The following is a 25,006-nucleotide window of genomic DNA, read 5'->3' as shown; positions in this document are numbered from 1 at the left end:
ATCTGATTGGCCACCCCAGGTGCCAGTGTGTGTCAATATATTGGATGCAATATCTTGCATCCCGTCTTAAAGTGACAGATGCCTAATATAGCCAACCTGCTGCCATCTGTGTCATTAAAGTAAAAAAAAAAAAAATCACTAAATGATCTTGACTGAATAACTTTTGTAGCTTTAACAAGGATTGATCTACATTTAATTCATATAGTGAAGATTATGCAATGCTATTTTACGTTCGATTATTCAATTTCTGTACCTGAATTACTGTTAGACCTAAAAAAAAAAAAAAAAAAAAAAACATAAAACATGGATTCCAGAAAAACTAAAGTGAAAAAGAATTTGGGAGAAAAAGATAAAATGGATTTCACAGGGCCCTAAATAAACTACATAAAACAATGATGTTAAAAACAAAAATTAATTAAAAAATCAGTTTCTAATTATGTATGTCAGTCCGCATCTCTGCACATCCAGTTATGGCAAACAAAAATTATTCATGTGATATAATATAACTCAGAACTTAGCTAGGTGGTATTACTCTTAACAAAAAGTCAAGCAGTTAATCTAACCCTGCCTCATGAACACCTCTCTAATCCTCAAGGCCTCTTCATTTCTGAGAATTACTGTGATAAACAGCACCACACCTTTAAGGTTTATAGCCCATCTCTGGCTGATCGAAATTGGTTGTTAGGATGGAATGGCCTTTGGTCCCCTTACAGTGCACTTGAACCAAACACTATCAATCCATGAGATCAGCCCAGAAAAATAATGAAGGGAAGGGCGTAAACGGGATGGCAGGAGGGATGAGAAAACCAGGTGCAATGAACAGAGATTCTGATGGCAGTATGAAAACCGCAGATGGAAACGGGAGATAATAGGCCCTGGCTGCATCAGACCTATTTATCATACAAACAGAAAACTATTGTCTCTCTGTCCTTCCCATTAATATTTACAATTATATACTATTTCATTGGTGACTTAGAAGTGAAGCTCTTATACCAGTGATAAAATGTGAGTATCTGTTCCTTTGGCACAGAGTACAGCTTTCCAGTGCTGAGTACTCAACCGCATAATTAAACTAATTATAGTTACACAATTACAGCAATTACCCACTACATTACATTAATCGTCCGACACTACCCCAGTTTAGAGTGTGAAATGCCATTCTGACTAGCAACCCTTGATTACAAAAACCACTCATTTATCACCAAATAAAATAATGTTCTCCAACAACTTAAAATAGCAAAAAGGACAACCTATATTAGACTAGTCTTGGTTAAAATGCTCCTTTTTGGGTGAATTTATAGCTGCATTAGAATGAACATTTAAACTAAAATATTTTCTAAATGCATGTTATTGATCTTATTGTGAACACTTCATTCAAGCATACCTTTTATTCTGTTAAATTTTTTGTCCTTGTAATTTTTGTCCAGCGCATAAACCCGCTTCTTTTTACAATTGACTGCTAGCTCGCATTGAGATCTGCCTCCATCCAATCAACAAACAAGACCCTGTCTACATGTTTCACTTGGATGTATGTTAAAATATGGAAGAAAAGATCTGTTGCTACTTCTGTTACATCGTGACTTTGATTTTAAAGGGTTAGTGCACCCAAAAATGAAAATTCTGTCAGTAATTACTCACCCTCATGTTGTTCCAACCCCGTAAGACTTTAGACATCTTCGGAACACAAATTAAGATAATTTTTATGAAATCTGAGAGCTGGCTCACTCCTTCATAGGCTGCTAGGTAATCGATATCTGCCATCCCAGAAAAGTTAGTAAAGACATTGTTGCAAGTGGACACACAAATCGGATCTGAACAGTTGCGATACACAGTGTGGACGTCAATAATTTTAGATCAGATTCCAACTGGATACACAAATAATCGGATTTGGACAGACAGTCTGAATGTAGCCAAAGTGGTTCAGTATAAATTATCTTCCAGAACTGTCTTGCACGACTCCAAACAGCAGCATCTGCCTCCGAAAGCAAGATAACACATTATTGTGTTTCGTCTGCGTGCTCTGAGACGCAAGTAATTTATTATATACGAAAATTATTATATACAGTAGCTTCTCCTACTTTTCTTAGTGATATTTATCACCAGTTTATCAGGAATTAACGTTTTTGCTCTCTTTGACTCACTGGATGGAAACAATGCTTTATTCTCAAATGTTTTATGCTTTGCAACTTAAATTCGCAACTTTGGATGGAAACATATTGACTTTCCTAGCTGCTCCCTTCACACACATTAAATGATTTGAATTTATGACACTGGGCCGAAAGAGTATTAAACAGAGGGGATATAAACAGTAAGAGTGATGTCTCTCTGTGGTGACATTGTGTAAAATGACTCATGGAATAAAAGGGCAGCGGGGTGCGATACTGCTGAGTGTGTACGAATGAGTCTTTGGGGGGAGGTGGGGGGTATATCAGGACATGTTCATGGGGCAGAACCCTAATGATGTATTGTGTACTCCCTTAGGTTTCTCTCTGTGTGTTGTGCATATTTAAAAGGCAGTTTATGGTGTGAGGCGAAAAGGATGACTTGCATAGCAGTCCCGTGTACGATAGCTCTACATTGTCTCCCTCACAAAATTTGCTGTGTTTCAGGCTTCAGGCCTTTTCCACAACAACATTGTCAATACAGACATCTAAAGCAGGGGTGCCCAATTCCTATTCCTGGAGATCTACCTTCCTGCAAAGTTCAGTTCCGCTTAACACACCTGTCTATAATTATAAAGTGCTCCTGGAGACCTTAATTAGCTGATTCATGTGTGTTTTATCAGGGTTAGAGCTAAACTTTGCAGGTAGGTAGATCTCCAGGAACAGGATCGGTTACCCCTGATCTAAAGGGTGTTTTCACACTTGGTTAGTTCCAAGGTCTTATAACAGTTGGCATGAATTGACATATGAATGCACCAAAGCAAACCCAAATTGAGGCCATTTCAAGAGCTGGCCCAAGTATGATTTGTATGTATGCAAACAGTTAGTTAGAACTGTTTTACTGTTTTCATTTGTTTTACTCCTTGGCACAACATATTTCCTGTTTCAACTAATTGAATAAGTAGATATTGGAGCCACAGGCAAGAAACTGTGCAATGGCAGTGAACTGTCCTTGAGTATGTTCGTAAGGGTATGTATAGGCGCCTCATCGTGCCACTCACTCAATAAGGGGAGAGAAGTCGTCGGAATACCTATTCTCTGACAGCAATGATTTTGAACCCTCTCTTCTCTTTCTTTCTTTCTTTATAAAGCACAATTTAATACAACAACAGTTGCCCAACATACATACAAATAGCCTAAGTAGACACAAATTAAAAGTAAAACATGCCTCAGCACCTAATCGAGATTAAAAGCCCAGGATAGCAAATGAGATTTTAACCAAGTTTTAAAAATGGATACTGTTGGAGCCATTCTGATATGCAATGGTAATATGTTCCACAATTTAGGTGCAGCGACAGAAAAAGTCTGATCACCCCTTAGTTTCAGTCTGGATCTGGGAATAGCCGAGAGCAATTGATCAAAGGACCTAAGAGATCTAGCAGATGTGTGCCGTTTTAGTAGGCCAGTAAGGTATGGTGGCGCCGAGCCATTTAATGATTTAAAAACAAATAATAAAAGTTTATATTCGATTCTGAAACGTACAGACAACCACTTAAGTGGAGATCAAATTGGTGTAATTTGCTCATATTTGCGAGAACTTGTCAACAGTCTAGTGGCCGCATTCTGGACTGCCTGCAACCGCAGTAGTGCTGTCTGGCTAACTCCTATGTAAAGAGAGTTACAATAGTCAAGCCGTGAAAAAAATAAGGCAAGAACGACTCTACTCTCTAACTCATAAGAGAGGCCTTTAGGCAGTTAAGTATATTTGGATTAAAACATTTCATGGGAGACCCTCTTTGCAAATGTCTTGGAGATCATATACTTAATGTGGGCATCCCATGACAGATCAGATGATATTTGAACTCCAAGCAGTTTAAATGAAGAAAATGTATTGATTGCATGTCCAGAAATTACAGGAGAAGGAAGAGAGGGGATGTTCTCATCTCTCCTGGCACTAATTACCATATCCATGATCTTAGCCCCATTCATAGCCAGTGAAAATTCCTGTTCCCATTCTGCCACTGAATTCAGTGCCTTCTGGATTAGGCCAGGTAAGGATCCCATTAGAAGCTCAGTGATTGTTAGATCATCAACATATTTCCAAAACTATGAATACTGAGGGAGCCAGACATGGATCCAGATTGTTTATACAGATAAGGAAGAACAGAGGGAATAAAAGTCCCCCCTGGGGAACACCAGCTGGAATTGGATATGAGTTAGACACACAGGAACCCTGTTTCACCCTTTGCTCTCTGTTATTCAGATAACTCCTCACAATGAGCCAACGGGGCGTTTGACATGCATGTCAGCCAGAGCATGAAGCAATTGACACTGCTCAATTGTGTGAAAGGCTAGAGTAAAATTAACAAAAACCACATGAATGTCCATTTTGGGGTTGTTATTAAATTCTTCTTGCCAGTATTGAAGAATCTGATTTAGGGTAGTGTCAGTTGTTCCGTTCGCTATGAAGCCATTTTGCAATGGCGCAATCTTAGTGATTGTATTGTCCAGAATGGCATCTCTGAGGATTCCTGATTAATGAAATCTGGCAGTAATCTTCTGGAAAACTGGGCTTAGTTTTTTTTAGGAACAGCTTTGACCATAGCCTCCTTCCAATGTTTTGGAAAAATATTATGTTGAATGCATGTGTTAAAGATATCCCATGACACAGGTGCCAGTTCTTCATGAAAGGTCTTTAAGACCCAAGGAGGAGTACAGTCAGGACCAGCAGCCTTCGCTGCATTCATTTTGCGAAGTCTAGCTTTAACTTGCCCAATACTCAGGGGAGGTATTCAACCACTTTGACAGCTTGTGAATAACATCATCTTCAGAGGGAGAAGTGTGGATCACTTGATCACACGGAAGCAAAATGCTAAGCAAAGGTATCACACTCATGTTGCAAGTTGTTATAATCCTGAGACACAACATCTCTCCAATCTCCTTCCATCCCCATTAATGCCTTCACAGACAAACTGTTTTGGCTTAGTACAGCACAATTCTTCTACTTCGTTCTTGTAGTATTTTTATTTATTTATTTTTGCATTCTTAATTTATTTGTCAATAACTGATTTTAGATTCATATGGCAAGTTTTATCACCAGAGTAAAATGCATGCTGCCTCTCTTTTATCAGATCTTTAATTTGCATGGTCATCCAAGGCTTGTCATTATTTGTAATGTAAACTTTCTTTAATGGAACAGTTTTGTCCAAGATAGACCCAGTGGAAGTAAACGCACTAACCTTTGCCTCAGGGTCAGTAGCCTAATGCATCTCAGGGGTGTGTTTTCTGCAGAAGATGTGTTGAATAGGATTGGAGGACCATTTCCTAGCATTCAACATGATAGTCTGATGGTCAGAGGAGCCAACAGGGGGAAAATGCTCAGGTGACACATACTGTACATGGGACCAAAGTTGTTAAAGATTGAATCAATATGACTGGCCTTTCTTGTTGATCCAGACACTACTTATTTCAATCCATGTCTGCTACAGATGGTTTCAGACTTATATCTATTTGTGTCTCCAAGTATGACAATTGTGGCTTGCTGGTAGTTGCATTCAATGTTGCCAAAACAGGGATCCAAGAATTGTGTAGTTAGCATCAGGTTAGGCCATTGCTGAAGAACGGGGTGAAATGCACAGCACAGGAACAATACAACTTAACCTTAGATAAAGACGATTGGATAGTAATCATAATAGTAATCTTTTCTTGGCACTCAAAAGTGAGGGGGATCTCCTCAACCACCACAAATGTGCAGCATCCACCTGGATTATGAGATGGCAGCCATACTGCGCCCATAGAACGCCCACCAAACACCAGCTTATTGGTGGAGAGGAGACAGAGTTATAAAGCCAATGAGTATATAGGGATGATTAGGAGGCCATGATGGACACTGGGCAAATTTGGGATTTTTTTGTGTCCAAGCTTCAAATTTGGAATTTATTTTTTGACGTACGCACACTGCACGAATATACATTGTTTCCCGATGTTTGCACATAATAACTGTTCTCCTAAATTGATTCTTTATCTGTTTTAAACAGCACAGCAGACTTAATATGTATCCATTTCTGGTCATAATTTGGAGACAATGGACATATGAATCGTTGTGCAGTGCTGCTTATATTTATTACGCAGCAAAAATGCCCCTCCCGCCATAGACTGTAAAAAAAAGTTCCCGCGCCCAAAACCGACTGTGGATGTCGTCTGTGGATGAGAATCCGAAAGAACAAGGATTGAGCCGTCAATCCGATTACTAATGGATTATTTGGTTGCATGTAAACGTAGCCAATACTGTAATGTATATTGAAACATCGGAAATGTGTTTAAAAATCATATCACCGTTATTGAAAAAAATTATATTGCGATATATATTGAATTATTGTCCAGCCCTAGGAAAAAGATTCTTAAAATTGCTTTAAAGGTTACAAAGGAAACCATCTAGATCTACTATAAAGAAGTAGGCTGCAGTTCCTAGAATCCATCCAAAATCTCCTAAAGTTGATGCCATCATATCCTTGCTCCCAAATTAAAACATGTTGTCAGTCAAAAATGTAGTTTGAATGTGCGTTTATGCTATACTAAGTTAAAATTGATTAAAAGCCGAAAAAAGCAAGCTACCCAAACAGCTCCTGTGATGGCAAACCAAAATTTTCAGTAGACATCACTTCAGTCTTCAGTTACACACGATCCTTCAGAAATCATTCAAATACGCTTGGTTCTCCGAAACCTTTTTTTTCTTATTATCAATGTTTTGCTGCTTAATATTTTTGTTAAAACTGTGATATTTTTTTTTCAGGATTCTTTCATAAACAGAAATTTCAGAGGAATAGCATTTATTTCAAATAGAACATCATAGATGTATTGAATAAAAATAATAATTTATTTTAAAAAAAGAATACTGACCCCAAATTCCTGAACTGTAGTGTATTTTAACATCAAAATGTACTTTGTTTAGTTCTCTTACGAGAGGTCTCTCGTACTGCGTAATAGCTTACGCTAGGGGAAAAACTCTTTTCCACGAGATGTTGAAGCCAAAAATTATCCTTCATTTTGTAATATTGTAAAACGTGTTGCGGCAGCATGCAGACATAGGCGAGACGGCTCACGCGGCCCTCGTGACGTCAAATCCAATGAGGGCGTTTCGCACCCACTACGTCACGTCCCGCCGAAACGGGCGTGGATTGGGCCTATAAATATGGCTCGAAGGCTGATAGAATCAGATTTTTCATCTCTTCAGCGAAGCTCACGCATCGCTGGATCCCGAGAGGAAGAAGCCGTGCCGTCTGAAAAAGCCTTCTGCGGGACGAGCCTTTGCACCTGAAGCCGCTGGCCGACAACTCGCTGCCTTCAGTCGCTGTTCCTGCTAGGCTATCCGGCGTCCATATCCTTTTTCTCTGCTAGTGTGTGTTCGCCCCCGCGACTCACACTCTCTCTCTAAAAGAGCCGAGCGTCTTTTTCAAGATGCCTCGTACTTCCTGTGGCTCGTGCTGAGCTCCACTCAGCAACGGGGACCGCCATGTCATCTGCGTTTCCTGCCTGGGTGAGGATCATGCAGCTCTCGCGCTCGCTGACGGCGGCTGCCCTCATTGCGAGCTAATGCCCATGGTGACTCTGAGGACTCGCCTGGCATTTTTCTCCGAGTCTGCACCTTCGCCCGCTGCGGTGCCGCGCCGTAAAAAGTCTGCAACTTTGCCGAGTCTGCCGTAAAAAGCGGGTCCCGGAACCCCTCCAACCCCGCTTCGCCGCCTGCTTCACCCGAGTCTCTTACTGCCGGACAGCGGCCGCCACTTCTGCTATAGATGACGACGAAGAAGCCGTGTGTGTGGAGGACGACAGTTGCTCTCTCCTAGCGTCGGGCAGTGAGGATTGGTCGAGCTCTGCGGATCTCGCACCTTCTTCTCACTGGCCTTCTGGTAAAAGAGCTAATATTGAAGCAGAGCTCATGTGTCTGCTCGGGCAGGCCGTCGCAAGCTTCGGACTTGAGTGGTCGATGCCCCAGGAGCCTGCGCACAACCGACTGGATGGTTGCTTCCTGCAAAGGGACCGCGCTTCGCCGCCCTCGAGACCAGCGCCCTTTCTTCCTGAGCTTCACGAAGAAGTCGCTAAATCCTGGAACGCCCCCTTTTCAGCCAGAGTGTGTACTTCCGTGTCAGCAGCATTCTCCGTGTTGGACGGTAATAAGGACAAGGGGTACCATTCTCTTCCCCCCGTGGAAGAAGATGTAGCGGCCCATCTTTGCCCACTCTCTGCTGGACGGCGTGCTAAGACGGCGCTACCATCTAAAGCTTGCCCACGACTTCAGCTATTCACGGTCGCGCTTACACCACTGCCGCCGGACAGGCTGTATCTGTGTTGCACTCGATGGCCATACTGCAGATCTTCCAGGCCAACCTTCTCCGTAAACTGGATGAGGAAGGACCGGAAGCTATCAGCATGCCGGACTTGAGGAGCGCTACGGATCTTGCCCTTCGCGCCACTAAGTCCGCTGCACAGGCCATAGGGCGGAACATGGCCTCTCTCACCGTAGCTGAGAGACACCTGTGGCTTACGCTATCCGAGATGTCGGACTCGGAGCGCTCCGCGTTCCTCGACGCCCCCATCTCTTCTGCCGGCCTCTTTGGATCTTCCGTCAAGGATTTCGCAGATAGATTTGCTGAGGTGCAGAAAACGTCACAGGCCATGAAGCATTTTCTGCCTAAGCGCTCCAGCTCCGCAGCAGGTCGCTCTAAACAGCCGTCTGCTCGAAGCTCCCAGCTGCAACCCCCGCCCACCGCCGGCGCTGTGAGACCGCGCTCTCGCTCTGCCGGCCGCCGCCCCCCTCCACGTGGGCCCCGGCCTAAGATTGAGATAAAGCCCAAGGCCTCAAAGTCTTCCTAGCCAGTCTAGGAAAACGAAGGTGATCAAGTCCCGCTGCGGCCGGATTTCCACCAAAACTTCTCGCTCGTTCAGTTCCAAAAAATGTGACTGTTCCAGTGTATTTAGCAGAAAACAAGCCGGTATTACAGCCCGTTTGCCTGCACACAAACGCCGTTTTTAAGGCGACCCAGATAAATCCCATTAAGAGTGTATTTTCTGGTATTCCGGCCACGGCCGATGGTGTTATGAGTGTAGTAAAAATGCCCCAGTGCTCATTCCTACACACAAGCACAGCCCGCCACACGCGGCTCGCACAAATAAAAATCGACTCATGTCGATTGTGCATTAGATGTAGTGAATGTGCCCACGACCCAGTGCCCACAAACACTACACACTGCATGTCTCACGGTTTCTGTAAAAACGAAACCAACGCACATACATTCTGCTCAAGCAGACGGTGTTTCCAGTGTAATGAGTGTGCCCGCTGTCCCGCGCCCACATTCACTCACAGACATGACAAGCCCTACGGGGTTCACCCCGCTCGCTCTCTCTCAGCAAACCGCTATAGGAGAGTCGAGCGCGGGCAGGCTGCCCGCTGTGATCAGCGCGCCCCCCGCCTCGCACGCTGCAAGAACGGCGTTTATGTTACAGCATACCAGTGCTCTCCGTTCGCCACTATGTCGTGGCCAGAGCCCAGATATCATTCAACCCCTAGCTATTCATGCGGATGCATGGGCAAAGCTCCCCGGGGTATCAGAGTGGGTGCTGAACATTATAAAAAGAGGCTATTTGCTACAGTTCGCTTGATGCCCCTGACGTTACGCGGCGGGAATCGAAACTACGATGGAAAAGGAAGTAGCACATCTACTTCGAACTGAAATAGCGAAACTATTGAGCAAAGGGGCCATAGAACCCTTATCTCAAGCTCAGAGCGAAGGGGGCATATACAGCAGATATTTTCTGGTACCGAAAAAAGACGGGGGTCTCAGACCCATTCTAGATCTAAGACAGCTGAACAAAGCGCTTCTGAAATGACGGTTCAGAATGCTCAGAACCAGGAAAATCCTCTCGCAAATTTGCCAAGGGGACTGGTTTATGTCAATAGATCTGAAGGACGCGTATTTCCAAATACAAATAGCGTCACGTCACAGGCGATTTTTGAGATTCGCCTTCGAGGGCCAGGCATATCAATACACAGTCCTGCCATTTGGCCTGTCCCTGTCACCTCGTACATTCACGATGTGCATGGACGCGGCGCTTGCACCCCTGAAGCTTCGGGGCATGCGAGTTCTGAACTACTTGGACGATTGGCTGGTTCTAGCTCGATCACACTCAGAGCTCATAGAACACGGGACCGTATTACTCGAACATCTCGAGAATCTAGGTCTGAAAGTCAATTGGGTGAAAAGTTCGCTGTCTCCAAGTCAGAGAATATCTTTTCTGGGCACAGAACTGGACTCGCTGTCTATGACAGCACAGCTATCGCCACAGCGCAGACTGAGTATTCAGCGCATGACAAAATCATTTCGCTGTGGCACTATAGTCCCGCTCAGAAAGTTTCAGAAGATGCTGGGTCTCATGGCTTCAGCATCTCCAGTGCTTCAACTGGGTCTGCTTCGCATGCGCCCGTTGCAGTTCTGGTTAAAAGCGCGAGTACCGCGTCGAGCGTGGACCTCCGGTCTCCTCCGCCTCAAGGTCGATCAGAAATGCGTCTCAGCTCTGAAACCATGGAAAGCGACTGACTGGTACCGGTCAGGTGTAAACCTGGGGACTTCCTCGAGTGCGAAGGTGGTGTCTACGGACGCCCCCACCTCGGGATGGGGAGCACTGCTCGAGGGCAGACCGTTCTTCGGCCAGTGGTCAGAACGGGAAAAGCTTCTACACATAAACTGCCTGGAAATGATGGCAGTCGACAACGCGCTGAGGCGTTTTTGTCCCCAGATAAAAAGACACCACGGGCCCTATCTTGCACCCAGCGCAATTGACTTTGTACACCGACGCATGTATCATTCCTATTTTGCACCCGCGCAAAGCGCTCTATTCCCTCCACAGAAGCACGTCGCTAAACTAGGGAATGAACTTGCGCTCCCTGGGCGGTTCAGCGCAAAAAAGGAGGCGTGTTCCGGCGCAAACGTTCCTTCATGCTATTTTGCAGGTTTAGAAAACAATTGCGCCACTAACCAGGAAAAAATAGTTTAAAGTCAGTGGCGCGTTGCGCATGTTATTCATATGCTATTTTAAGGGCGCATGCTTGGCCATAATCAATGTAGCGTGTGCACAACGCGCATACACTTTGATTCTTTCATCTACACAGCAGCAGCAGTTTTCATTTTTGCAAATCATACATTATTACGATAGATAGATAGACAGATAGACAGATAGATAGATAGATAGATAGATAGATAGATAGATAGATAGATAGATAGATAGATAGATAGATAGATAGATAGATAGATAGATAGATAGATAGATAGACAATTTATTATAAAAGCATACATCTAGCTTACACATTTACCCAAATTATCATACGCCTTTTTAACCGAAGTTAATTTGGGTGGGTTTCTCCATCCCCAACGTCCCTGACGAGAGCGTTGCTCTCCTTGGCTGTGAACCGCTCCTGGCGCGCGCCTGGCAAATCCGCCGTTATAATAGGAATCCGCTTTAGAACAAGCGCGTCTGCTCTTAAAGGGAATGTGAGATGACGCTCTGATTGGTTTATTTCACGTTACGCCCAAACCACACCTATGAATAATGAAGCTACTTCAGACCAACCCCTTTTAGATTTCCGCTGGTCCCATATTCCCATATTCCACCTGAATATGGGACGAGACAGACTGTCCAGGAACAATGTCCCGGCAGGAAAATGGTCTCTACACCCGCAGACAGTCCAACTGCTGTGGAAAACATTCGGCAGAGCGAAGGTAGACCTGTTTGCGTCTCAGGAAAACGCTCACTGTCCGGAGTTTTTCTCCAAGAGCAGGGATGCGCTGGCCCACGTCTGGCCCCGCTGCCCGCTCTATGCTTTTCCCCCGTCACGCTCCTACCTCAGGTATAAGAGCGAATCAGGGAAAACGGATGCTCAGTGCTACTTGTGGCTCCGTCCTGGACGAACCAAGCTTGGTTCCCAGTTATGATGCAGCTGACGAGCACTGCCCCATGGCCGATACCAGTGAGGAGGGACCTCCTCTCCCAGGCCAAGGGCTCGATCTGGCATCCTCGCCCAGAGCTTTGGTCCCTACGTGCGTGGGCCATCAATGGGTACCCGCTAACCTCCCGGTGGGAGTGTTAAACATGATCACGCAGGCTAGAGCCGTCTACTAGACAGCTCTATTCCTCGAAATAGTCGGTGTTCTCTAGCTGGTGCACAGCTCGTGGCATATCACCCTTAAACTGTGGGGTGACGGAGGTTCTCTCCTTCCTGCAAGAGCTGCTGGATAAGGGCAGGACCCCATCCACGCTCAAAGTTTATGTGGCAGCCATAGCAGCGTTCACTAAACAGACGCTTGGTCAGTCACTTGGAAGGAACGATCTGGTCATTCGCTTCCTTAAAGGAGTTAAGAGGCTGAATCCTCCCAGACCTCCCTCAGTTCCCATGTGGGACCTTTCTACGGTTCTGGATGCCATGAAAGGTGCCCCATTCGAGCCAATCCAGTCAATAGATCTCAAACACTTGTCTTTCAAGACGGTGTTTCTTCTTGCTCTCGCTTCAGTAAAGCGCATAGGGGACTTGCAAGCGCTCTCAGTGAGCGAAACGTGTATGGAGTTTGGGCCTAGTGACTCGAAAGTCATACTCAAACCAAGGCACGGGTATGTTCCTAAATCCCTCTGTGTTTAGGGCACAGGTGATTTCCCTGTCGGCCCTGCCGGTCTCTGAAGAGGAAGGGGACGCGGGCTTCCTTTGCCCGGTCAGGGCATTAAGGGCTTATGTGTCTCGCTCGACTGTCTTTAGACAGACGGAGCAGCTCTTTGTTTTGTTCAGCGGACGTTCTAAGGGACTAGCTGTGTCAAAACAGAGTCTATCCAGGTGGATAGTTGATGCTATAGCTCTGGCTTATACATCTAAGGGCCTGCAGTGCCCGTTAGGTGTCAGAGCGCACTCCACAAGAGGCATGGCCTCGTCGTGGGCTTGGTCTAGTGGGATTGCCTTACAAGATATCTGTATGGCGGCAGGCTGGGCCTCTCCATCTACATTTATAAGGTTCTACAACCTAGAAGTTCCCGCTTTGCAGGCTAAGCTGCTTTCGGTCTAATAAATCAGTATTGTCTGCCCCGATGCAATCGGCTCAGGATGCTGAAACTTCACTGCTGAAAATTCACCAGTTCAGGCTGAGTTCGCCCTGACTGTGTGGAACACTTTGATATAATCTGCTCCTAATAGGGCACTACTTATTACGGGAATGATGCTATTCTAGCCCCTCTTCCCGGACTCTGTGCGAGTCCCTGATGATTATGCACTGTATGAGCCCCGGGCACCTGCCCTTGGGACTTAAGTGTTGTATCTCAGCACGCACGGCGTTTTACACTGTGTTCCCCTACCCCCTTACCCCCTTACGCAGTAGCAGTACGAGAGACCTCTCGTAAGAGAACGTACTCAGTTACTAACGTAACCTCGGTTCTCTCTAGAAGAGGGAACGAGTACTGCGTATCTTTGCTGTGCATGCATCATGCTCTGGTTTGCTTCGGCGATGAAAAACCAGATTCTATTCAGCCTTCGAGCCATATTTATAGGCCCAAGCCACGCCCGTTTCGGAGGGACATGACGTAGGATTTGACGTCTCATTGGATTTGATGTCATGAGGGGCCTCTCTCGATAGGCTGCTGCAGTTGCCGCAGGGCAGCCAATGGGCGCGCGAGCCGTCTCGCCTATGTCTGCATGCTGCCGCAACGCGTTTTACAATATTACAAAATTAAGGATAATTTTTGGCTTCAATATCTCGTGGAAAAAAGTTTTTCCCCTAGCGTAAGCTATTACGCAGTACTCGTTCCCTCTTCTAGAGAGAACCGAGGTTACGTTAGTAAACGAGTACGTTTTACTACAGTTTTATACAGTTTTGTACATTTTAATTAATCTCATCAATACCATCAATATGCCCTATACTCAAATATTCAATTTAATATTAAAGTAACACTTTTTGGTCCATGTCCACTTAAAGAGGTCTTAGTTTGGTTCTTGAAAAGAGGACTAAATGTGAATAAATCGCCCCATTTTCGATTGTGCCTGAACCTGAAGAGAGACAAGAACCAATAATCCTGGTGTTCTCCAAAAATCGAAACCTTTAGAAACTCTATGATGGCAAGTTCTGTCTGTGTATTTACACTCTATGCTTTTCATTCCAGACTTTCTCAAAGCCCTTCGTGAGCTGTCTGTCCTGGCATGATTGATCGCTGGCGTGCCTTTAGAAGAGCTGCTGGATAGGAATGCCTGCAGATGTTCTGTTCTGATTAAGAATCCGAGCAGCACTAATGAGCACAAGAGCCCATGCAGAACTCCTGAGTGCTGTTTCCTGATGGCACCTGACCAACAGGTCTGCTAAGAGGCGAGTTAGTCTCGGGATACGACCCACCACAGAATATACCCGTCTCATCCTTGTTTGCTCTTTCTGTTACCATTTTCAGTTTGGATGTGCCAAAGAGTGTGGTAATGAGGTAATCTTGGCACCAGAGGTACAGTGCCAGCTGGAGGCCATTGTGATTGGCATACCTCCATTTTCAAGTACCAACAAAGACATTTCCCCCCTTCTCCATTTTCAAATGCTGCCAGTAAATCAGACACAGGCTCCTGAGAGAGGAAGACTGATTGAGAATAACTCCTGGGTAAGTGACAGCTCTGGCTGAGATGCGGGGTTTTGTCAGTCGAGTCGGACTCCAACAGGTCTCTGAAAATGTAGATGGAGGATGCAGATTGGGCAGTACATCTTAGAAGGGATGATAAGATTTATCTCTCTATATCAAGACAGGAAGAGACAGAGCAGATCAATAAAGGATGGAGATAAAGAAGGGAATGGGCTGTTTTTTTTTTCATTGACGTCATAATTGCAGTGTCACACTTCCATTATAATGAAGACGCAGAAGATAAAAATGTTTGACTGTTATATTACAAACATGCAAAACACATGATATAACACAATTATATGCACAAACACTATCAAATGCTCTGTATTTGACACCTCACAGACGTAGGAACCTCCTGTTTGGTGCATATGCGCCGGTGTCTCAATAATATATATATTTTTTAAATGTACGTGAACCTTTGACACACAGTGTGTGTTCTGGCCATATGCTGGGGCGTCTGTCTAATTACATCAGGCGGTAGGGTGCCGTCACACCTACAATGAGCCCTCAAGTAGACATTTTACTAAACATTGACTCCACTGGTGAGGATCCAGAAGGTTCTGTGCAGGTTCTGGCTGTGCAGACATCTGCTCTTCACATCAGCTGTAAGCTGGCTTTCAACAGGTACCACAATAAACTCTCACCATGTCATACTTACAATTACATAAAGGTTTAAATAGGAAGTTTATTGTAAACAATTCCATTTGAGAATGTAGCATACCAACACTGAGAGTCATAAACCTTGGTCTTAAAATCTTGATACCACAGACCCCTTTTTGTGTAGCAAATAATTACTTTTGGGTTCGAACAATTTTTGTCATAAGTTTACATAAACAACCATTCAAAAAGTCTGAGGTCAGTAAGATTTTTTTGTTAAAGAAATTAAAGCTTTTATGTGAATGCAAGGATGCATTGAATTGATCAAAACTTAAAAGTAAATAAAGTAGTGTTACAAAGATTAAATTTTTTAAATAAATGCTGTTCTTTTAAACATTCTATTTATCAAAGTACTAGATACTAAATTGCTGGTACTAATGGTACTAATTTTCTAGCAAAAAGTATAGAACTGAAGTAATAAGCAAGTGCTTACTGACCCCAAACTTTTCAATTGTGTATATTACAATCAACCTGTACTTTGTTCAGTTGTAAAATATGTTTTATTAGTGCAGATTAATTAATGTTATCAATACTAAGTCATCAGTTAACTGCCCTAATTCCCAAATATTAAAAAGTATATTGGAATCAGGCGACGAGAATCAAATTAGTGAGTCTAAAAGAAACCTTTGGTGAACAAAAGACTTGAATCACTGGAATTAATCAAAATTCCTCCCACTAGTGGTTCAGATCAATGAACCACAATCAGAGAAATGTAAAATGGAGAATGTTTGGAGTTGGCAGTTTGGAGTCACAAAAAACACCAGAGCAACATCCAAAAACTGCTCAGCATAACTAACATCAGAAAGAAACTGGGCAAAACTAGTATCCATGGCAGAGTAGCAAGGTGGAAAAACCAAGAAGAACACAAAAGCTTGCAAGAAGAACTTGGATGATCCTGAAGAATTCTGGATCAAGTTTTTATAAAGAGATTAATCAAAAGTAGAACTTTGGGCTTGTTATGTCTGGCGAAGTACACTGCATTTCATATTAGAAACCTATTACTTAATTCCACATTTCTACAATCGGAAAAGCCAAAAGAGAACAAGGACGTAACAATATCATTTTTTTTTTTTTTTTTAGTGTAATCATGATCTTGCATACTTTTTAAGACAGACAGTATGTAGATTGAGATGAAGTCCGTCTGTGCAAAGCAGAAGAAGAGACATTTAAACAGACATTCGATGGCCATACAATATGTATGTCACATATCAGCACATCTTGGTCAAACAACTACAGTAAACTCTGAAAGTGCATGTCAGGCTCCATGACCACATCTAACATCTGACAAAGACACTTTCTGAAACCCGTTGAGATGAGCTACAAAGGCCTTGTCAATCAGAAATCACACCAAAGATCCAGCGCTGCAGCAGCTGCTTGGAGAAAGAGACAAGCGGAGGAGGGGTGGAAAACAGCCTTGAGAACATAACTGTCCGCCCATCCAGAGTGACTGAATCCATAACGTGTTGACAGGGTGTATTGCCGCCTGCCACAGCTCAGCTCTGTACGTCTGCCTTGTGTTGTCAGGGCAAGAGAGAGGAGAGAGGAGAGCGGATCAGCGTGGGACGAGTGTGCCTGCCAGCAGCGCTTTGCCCTGAATCAGTCACTCAGCACTATCTGTCTAAGATAGACATTATCTTGGAGCTGCAGAGTAAAGGGTCAGTGTGACCCCGTGATGAGCTTGGCCTGTGCCATTTTGGGTGGTTCAGTTCAATTGAGCTTGGGTACATTCAACTAAAGCTATCTAAATTCAATACTCTAAGGGCTACACAGTATTTTTTTTTTTTTTTTCCTGGTGCCCCGGTTGGGCAAATACTTGAAATTTTAGTTTGCCCTGCCAACACTTTGACTGGTATACTAGTTCAAAAGTTTGGGGTTGATAAGAAAATAAGTATCTTATGCTCACAAAGGCTACATTTATTCAATCAAAAACACAGTAAAAACAATAATATTGTGAAATATTACAATTTAAAATAACTTTTATTTTTTCCATTTTAATATTTTTCTATTTTAATATATTTTAAAAAAATATATTCCTGTGATGGCAAAGGTGAATTTTCAGCATCATTATTCCAGTCTTAAGGGTCACATGATCCTTTAGAAATCATTCTAATGTTGATTTGCTGCTCAAGAAACATTTCTTAATATTATTATCAATGTTGAAAACAGTTGTGCTGCTAAATATTTTTGTGGAAACGGTAATAAAAAAATGTTCAGGATTAAACAGTTTAAAAGAACAGCATTTATTTGAAACGGAAATGTTTTGTAACAATGTAAATGTCTTAACTGTAACTTTTGACCAATTGAATGCATCCTTGCTGAATAAAAGTATTAATTTCTTCTTGTTTTAAAAACTACTTTTGAACCTCAGTATATCATGTTTAGTTATCTAAAACATTAGACATATTTATAATATTTAACCCACTCTAACTAATTCTTCCACAACGATCACAAGTCATCCTCACAATTTGAACAAAACCTCATGTTAGCCAGTTCGAAAACTGTACCATGGTGAGCAAAATTTGCAACAACAAATGTACAAAATGTATCGCAGACCAATGTATAAAAACACATGTAAAATCAACTAATGTAAGATACGTATAGGTGTCAATGCAACAATGGTCCAATGAGCGTTCAAAAATGGCTCCTTAATATGTTCATTGATATTGTAGTGATTAACTTCTGAATATAATTTATATTAAAATACTTTTGTGTAAGGCAACTGCATGTCATATTCATAATGCATGCTACACAATCAAAACAAGCCAAGAACTGTGTTCCTAAATCAGTTTATTGCCATTCTACACAGTGCCTAACTTCACACTGGCCCACTTAGCAGCATGAAATACAAAACTATTATTCTAAATTTGAATAAATAATGTATAAGCAAGCAATACAACAATACTTCAAGCTAATGCTGCAGGTTTACAAATCTCCAGTTACAAAAGTGAAACACACAGGACCTGTTGTCGTTAATAGTGACAAAGATTCAACACTTTTCATGATTTGTTAATTGCGGTAACAATAATCGTAATCTTGATTAAGTTTTCAATTAATTGTGCACCTCAAGGTACATTTAATTCACATTTAATTACAGTTATCAGCATGTGTCATAATGATGCTTGTGTTGAATTTTAGTGCAATATTTTACTGCGATTCAGGAGCAAAAGAAATGATTACATGAAATAGAGACAAACATTGAAGTAAACATTTCAAGCGTGACCTCTTTGACCACACCAACTTCTTTTAAACCAGCAACATTCTGGCACAGCATTCATTTTTAATAACCTACCAACAGCAACATTTAGACTGTCCAATTGTACAGCAGTAAACAAAGTTCCCATACAGCCTTCTGAGCCCATTATAATTACATGTCTTATCTTTGTCAGCTCAGTCTATCTTTTTTCCTAAATCAACTCTGGTTTAACTGGATGTGATGTCTAACCCTCATTAGGTGATTGTAGTCGTATAAAGAGCGATCATGTGTCATTATTAGACCAGCTTAGAGAAGCACAGTGACAGATCATGCTGAGCATAAAGCCACACACATAAACAGACCTCCAGCCAAGCCTTAGCTTGTTTTGAAAGACTCATTTCTTGTTAGCACATCTGACTTCTTCGCAGTATTGCTTTTTTTGTCTCTGAACCAAAGACCAATTTCAAAACTGGTATTTAAAGTTACGGTTTCAGACAAACTGACCCTGACCCTAGATGAGGGCAGAAGGACAGCTTTCCTTCAGTGCATTATTTCTCAACTTCAATAGCCCAATGATGAAAACTCGGGAGTGAAAACCGACGGGCCTGTTCTCGTCTAGCAGTTGAAAATCCACGTGGGGGAGGGGTTGATACCGCAGGGAAGCGAGCGTGCCTTCATCCGAACCGCAGCTCTCGATATCCCATCTGCATTACAATGAGGTTAAGGTTCTTCAGCGAACACAATCATCAAACATCTCTCTCTTGGTATTCTTCTGCTTGCTTTCACACATTCTTCCAGTAAACACACCAGCCCAAACAAGGCAAGAAAAATGATCCCGTTTAGCTGCAAGTTAAGTGGTATCAGGTCGTGGTGGAGAAATCATCACCTCAAGGAGAACGTAAAGGTCAGGATCACCGATGGAAGAGGGTGTAGACATGATGATGTTCGGGAATACACAGAGCCTTTCTTACACGTCAGACCAGCTAAAAGCCCCAGGCCCTCCAAAAACATTTAATTTAGCAAGAATTTTACCTTTTCCCTGATTCAACTCCTGAATCTTCTTCACTGCTGCCAGACCCTCCTCTTCATTGTTCCCAGCTGAAGAAAAGAAAGAAAAGACAGGAAAATGTGTTAAATATACAAATTATTAAGTTATCATTGCATCAATTCCACATGAAGAATTTAAATCAGCAAATTAGTTAAAAAAAAAATATCAAGGTCACTTTATATAATGAACAGATTGAATGTAGGCTTTAATTCACATATAGACATTGATCAGTGAACGTAAACGGAAGCTCAACCGAACCTGCTTGGTGCGCGAAAACAAACCTCATTGATTCTTGCTGAAGCTCAAACGTGCTGCGTAACATGAGAATGAACCTCATCTTTAGTTTATCTTAACTGATGTGCCAATTGATGAATGTTCATATGTGAATAAAAGCCTAAATTCAGTCTGTTCATCATATAAAGCGATCATGTCTCTTCAGAAAATTTGGACTAAACCGCTCAATTCATATGGATTAGTTTTACGATCTCTTTATAAACTTTTTGAAACGTCGAAGGTTCAGTTGTGTAAGCTCGCACTCAATCGGCCCAAAAATCGGCATCCGACCAGCGGGGAAGGTATCTGCGTGTTACTGTCTTTTCTCGTGGCAAAGTATTTTTGATTAAATGCAATACATTTTCTCATATGTATTTTCTCGTTATTTCATCTGACTGATGAAAAGGTTTTAATGATATCCGTGCATCGTTAAAAATGAGCGAATGTTTGACTATTCTTTTTAACTCTTTAATGAAAATAATGTCAAAGTCAGTTAGAATAATCAAATGTAACAATTTATTATGTCAGGTAAATGTATCATGCCAATTTAATAATCAGTTCAGGGATAATCAATACAATAACACTGAATGCTCCAGTCTAGAATAAAGAGAAAAGATGCAAACCTAACATTAAAATACATGATGCTAAGAGTTTTGGTCACTTTTATCATCATAGGCCAACTTGAGTTACAAAAAGGCCAAGAGCCCTTTGCTGCATTTCATTATATAGACAGTACCTCTTTCACATGGAAACTTCTGCTAACAATGGGAATTTACATTCAGAGTTGACACCTTTAGGGGGTATGAGACCATTTGTCTAGAGACCGCCTTCCTTTGTGTGCCAGTTATCTCTACACTCTTAAACACCTTATTACCTTTTGTTTTACTTATTTGAAAATGAGACATTTGTACCAGTCGCACTGAGACATTTCAAGTGATACCAAACATGTATTATACTCAATGATAATTATTCACATTAAAACTATGGATTTTTGGGTGAATTCAGGTGATCTTAGCATGAGAGAGAAGGAGTGGAGAATGAGGAGAAGGAATGTAGATTAGGATGATTCGGAGGTGAGACTTTTGTCTCGATAGTGCACAAGGGTGAGTTCAAATGTTAATTTCCAGCAAGGTCCTTTGTCTACTCGAGAAGTGGTCATTCCTAAACCAGTTCTTCCAGTTTTTCCAGTCTTAGAGTTGTGTGGCGGTCAATGTATGTATTTCCCTTTAAGAAATAATAATAAAAAAAAGATTAAAAAAGATTAAATATTATCAAAAAATTTCGTTTTTTGTGAAGAGAATGTTTTCTCTAAAAAATGTTTTAATTATGTATGGTGCAGGTCATCCCTCTCAAAATATCTTTTGCCACGTTGAAATGAAGTGATCTACATCTACAAACGTCGGAAAGAATCTGCATGCTCATTGGCTGCACTCTCTGTTGATACACTAGTAGCATAGTGTTGTTTCGTGATGTGAAAAGCATTAGACAATAAAATTAAACAATATAATTTACTTATTATAGTGTTTTACCAGAAGAAACAATCGGAGGATCAGTGCCTGTATGGCCAGAGAAGAAGAAAAAGTCTGAAGCCAGAAGACCAACAAAGACAAAAAAAACAAGCGTAAACATTGGTACAGTAGCGCATACACAAAGTGAAAAGATTTATTGATGGAGAAAATCCTGAGAAGTTACTCTTTTTGTTGGACATGTAAGGGAATTAATTGTGTAGAACAATATGGGCGATATGGACTATATCTCGATATTTTCTGGAATTTATTGCATCAATGATATCATTGACGATATAAATATAGTACCATTCACCATTGTTTTTGGCTTCAAATGACAGCTGCATGCATTCTTGAGAGCCTCAGAAACACAAACATTGATCTAAAGTAAAACGTACCCATCATCAAATAGGCTCCTATAATATACCAAATACATAAAACACAGTAAAAATCCCGACACCAGCCCTAGCAGAAATGGAAAAGTTGCAGATAAACATTTCTTCTGTAAAAGTGCAGATAATGTTTAAATAGTGCAACTGTACTGAAAAACACCACACAATAATAATTACACACAATAATAATTCAAATCAATTACAAGTTTGAAATGTAAAAAACGTACAATAATACTGATAAGATAATAATACTACTATAATAAATTCTACTACTAATAATAATATAAATATAAATATAAAGGATTGATGAGCTGCTGGGTTCATGAATATTAATCACGTCTGCGTCTGCGCATTAGTTTCTGCTTGCTCATAAAGGCTGAATAATTCCAAAGGAACTCCATTATTTTTACAAGAAAATACAACAAATAATATCGTTAACGGAGCATGTCAATTCTGCGTGGTATGTAAGAGTCTCTCGCTCTCTCTTTTGAGTGTGATGAGTAACACTGAGCGCTCTCAGCAAAGCGATGGCGAGTCGGGCCCCACACTAGTGTTTGTTTACTCTGTGTCAAATACACTGTGCATTCATTGGGATGAACTGAAATAGTGCGCTTTACGGACCGCTTGACGGAGAGCGAAACTCTCAAGTGCTCAGTCAGTGCTCGGATAGTGAAAATATATAGTGTGTACCAGTCCCAGATTGTAGAGGTAGTTCTTCGTTTAGCGATTAACTCCACCTCAGCTTCACGTCCGCCTTCTATGAAGGTAAAATAGTAGCAAAACTCGAGAGCACGTAGATGTGAATTTGAGAACTTGTACATTAAATATTTGTACTTGTACATGAACATTTACACTCACAGCTCCAATGTGAAAACCTGTAAAATAAAAATCTGAAGTTGAATGTTGAAATTTGCACTTGCAAACAATAGTCACAAACCTGTATTCTGAATCTGAAGCTGCAGACGAGTAGACACAAATGTGTAAAATTGTCATTCACAGAAATACAACGACAGACACAAACTTGTAATATATATTTTGCGTTTAATCTTACATTCACATTCGCGGTACTACCTCAATTAGGCACTTGCAACTTCTCAAATCTGTCACTGCAATTTCAAATTTCGCGCCTTGACTTTTGCTACTCTTTTCGCGATATATCAGGTGCAAAACTAACTTGTGCACTTGAAACTCAGAGGCGGTGAGAGAGAAAGGGGGGCGGGACCGGGGGGGGGGGTTCAAATGAGCCGTTTTATTGGTTGGCACCTAGCCAATGAAATGGGACTTCGATGATGTCACGAAACCCGCGTGCACTGAAATACTGTCTATGGCAATGAAACGCTAACATGGCTTAATGCATTAGACTGATATCAGAGCCCGTCTACGGAGAGCCTTGGCACTTCCTATTAGCCCCATTGTATAGATGGTTGGTTGCAGTTCCATTATAATTCCACTGGAGGTGATCGCGGGCGAGTGCAGACTGAATGGGAGTCAATGGGGCTAGACGGCTAAATGTGTCTCTTTCACCCGATTGCCGTTGAGAAATCTCAGATTTTATTGTAGATTTTGCAAGTTTAACATGGGTTATAGGTCGAAAGTTGAATGAACGAGTACTTATTTCTTTTCGATTTCTTACGGGTTGAGTTGTTGTTGCCCATAACACGCTAGCATTATGCTAATGACGTCAGCATTCTGACGTCATTGACATTTTAAAAGACTTTTTAAACCAAATAAGTGACTCTAAAAAATCTAACACCCAGCAATGTGTAATTTCTTTGCATCTCCTTTCGAATACAACATTCAAATTATTAGACAAAAAATTATATCCTGAGAAAAGTGGATTTTGAGGGGTTTTCGCCATAGACCTCCATTCATTCTGCAATCGTCCTGTGAGCGCCCCCGCATGGACAGAGACGTGTTACTGCAGCCAGTCCAGACACCGGAAATAAGCAGAGAGTGCCAATTCTCTTCCTATTAGACATTCTCTGCTGATATTAAAGTCCGCGTGAACCGGAAGTTGCAAACGACTTTTCTCCAGTGTTGTGACGCATTTCCCAGTGAAACGGAATATTGAACAGAGGGCAGGGTTTTACTCTAGCGCTCCTCCTCTCCATCTCTGCTCATAACAGACTAACGGTTTGAGGGGAGTGGTTAAGCGTTGCCCAAACCAATTCCTCAAACCTACGTCATCAGAGAAGGTCCTCCAATGCAGAGGGGAGGGGCATTTTCAGATTTTGATTAAAGATTATGAAGCCAAAATTTTTTTGTGTGTGGATTGACTTGCATGGATGAATTGTTCACCACAAAACGATCAATTTAGGCAAACAAAGTAAATATGGTCAATTTTGATTTCATGAGGACTTTAACAGAAATAAACGATTTTATCAAACTCAGTAAAAACAATGCTTATAATGCATACTACAGAAAAGCAGATGAGCACAGAATATGACGAAAGAAAGCAAATGTGTGTTCAGTGCAAATAAACTTGCTGCCTGTGTTTTATTAATAATGTAACGAATTATGTTTTTTTTTTTTGTTTTTGTTTTTTTATAACTGTTGGTCCATTAAGCCTCATTAAGCGTTTTCTTGGTTTATATGGGAGGAAAACGTACAATTAAACGCGTTGAGTTCATATTCTGTGCTCAATTGCTTTTCTGTATGCTTTGTTTGTATGGTGTTTCCTGAGTTTTGGTCTTTTAATACCACTGTCTCAATTGCACGCATTGCGTTGATATTCTGTGCTCATCTGCTTTTCTGTAGTATGCATTATTAAGTCAAGTAAAGTCAAGTTAAGTGTATTTGTATAGCGCTTTTCACAATACAGATTGTATCAAAGCAGCTTCACAGTATTAATTTAAAATAATACAACAAGGTTTGTTCTAATGGAATTTATTGATTGATAAAATCAAAATTAAATATCCCCAAACTGAGCAAGCCAAAGGCAACAGTGGCAAGGAACCGAAAAACTCCATCAGGTGACCTAATGGAGAAAATTATTAGCATGTTGTTTACTGAGTTTGATAATATCGTTTATTTCTTTTAATATCAGTCTAATGCATTAAGCCATGTTAGCGTTTCATTGCCATAGACAGTATTTCAGTGTACGCGGGTTTCGTGACATCATCGAAGTCCCATTTCATTGGCTAGGTGCCAAC

The 25,006-nt window shown here is 41.7% G+C and overlaps 1 protein-coding gene across 1 annotated transcript in view; it reads right to left on the bottom strand.

Moving 5' to 3' along the window:
• The window catches only part of dhrsx (dehydrogenase/reductase (SDR family) X-linked), a 62,986-nt gene that overhangs the window by 19,328 nt on the left and 18,652 nt on the right, over positions 1-25,006 (bottom strand). The window contains exon 4 of the mRNA XM_081362574.1: positions 19,669-19,734. Coding sequence (XP_081218700.1) covers positions 19,669-19,734 — 66 coding nt within the window. The remainder of the gene's footprint in view (positions 1-19,668; positions 19,735-25,006) is intronic.

The sequence above is a fragment of the Scardinius erythrophthalmus genome (genome assembly GCF_964197995.2).
Source record: "Scardinius erythrophthalmus genome assembly, chromosome: 3".
Classification (NCBI taxonomy): domain Eukaryota; kingdom Metazoa; phylum Chordata; class Actinopteri; order Cypriniformes; family Leuciscidae; genus Scardinius; species Scardinius erythrophthalmus.
This window is presented reverse-complemented; position numbering and strand designations above follow the sequence as displayed.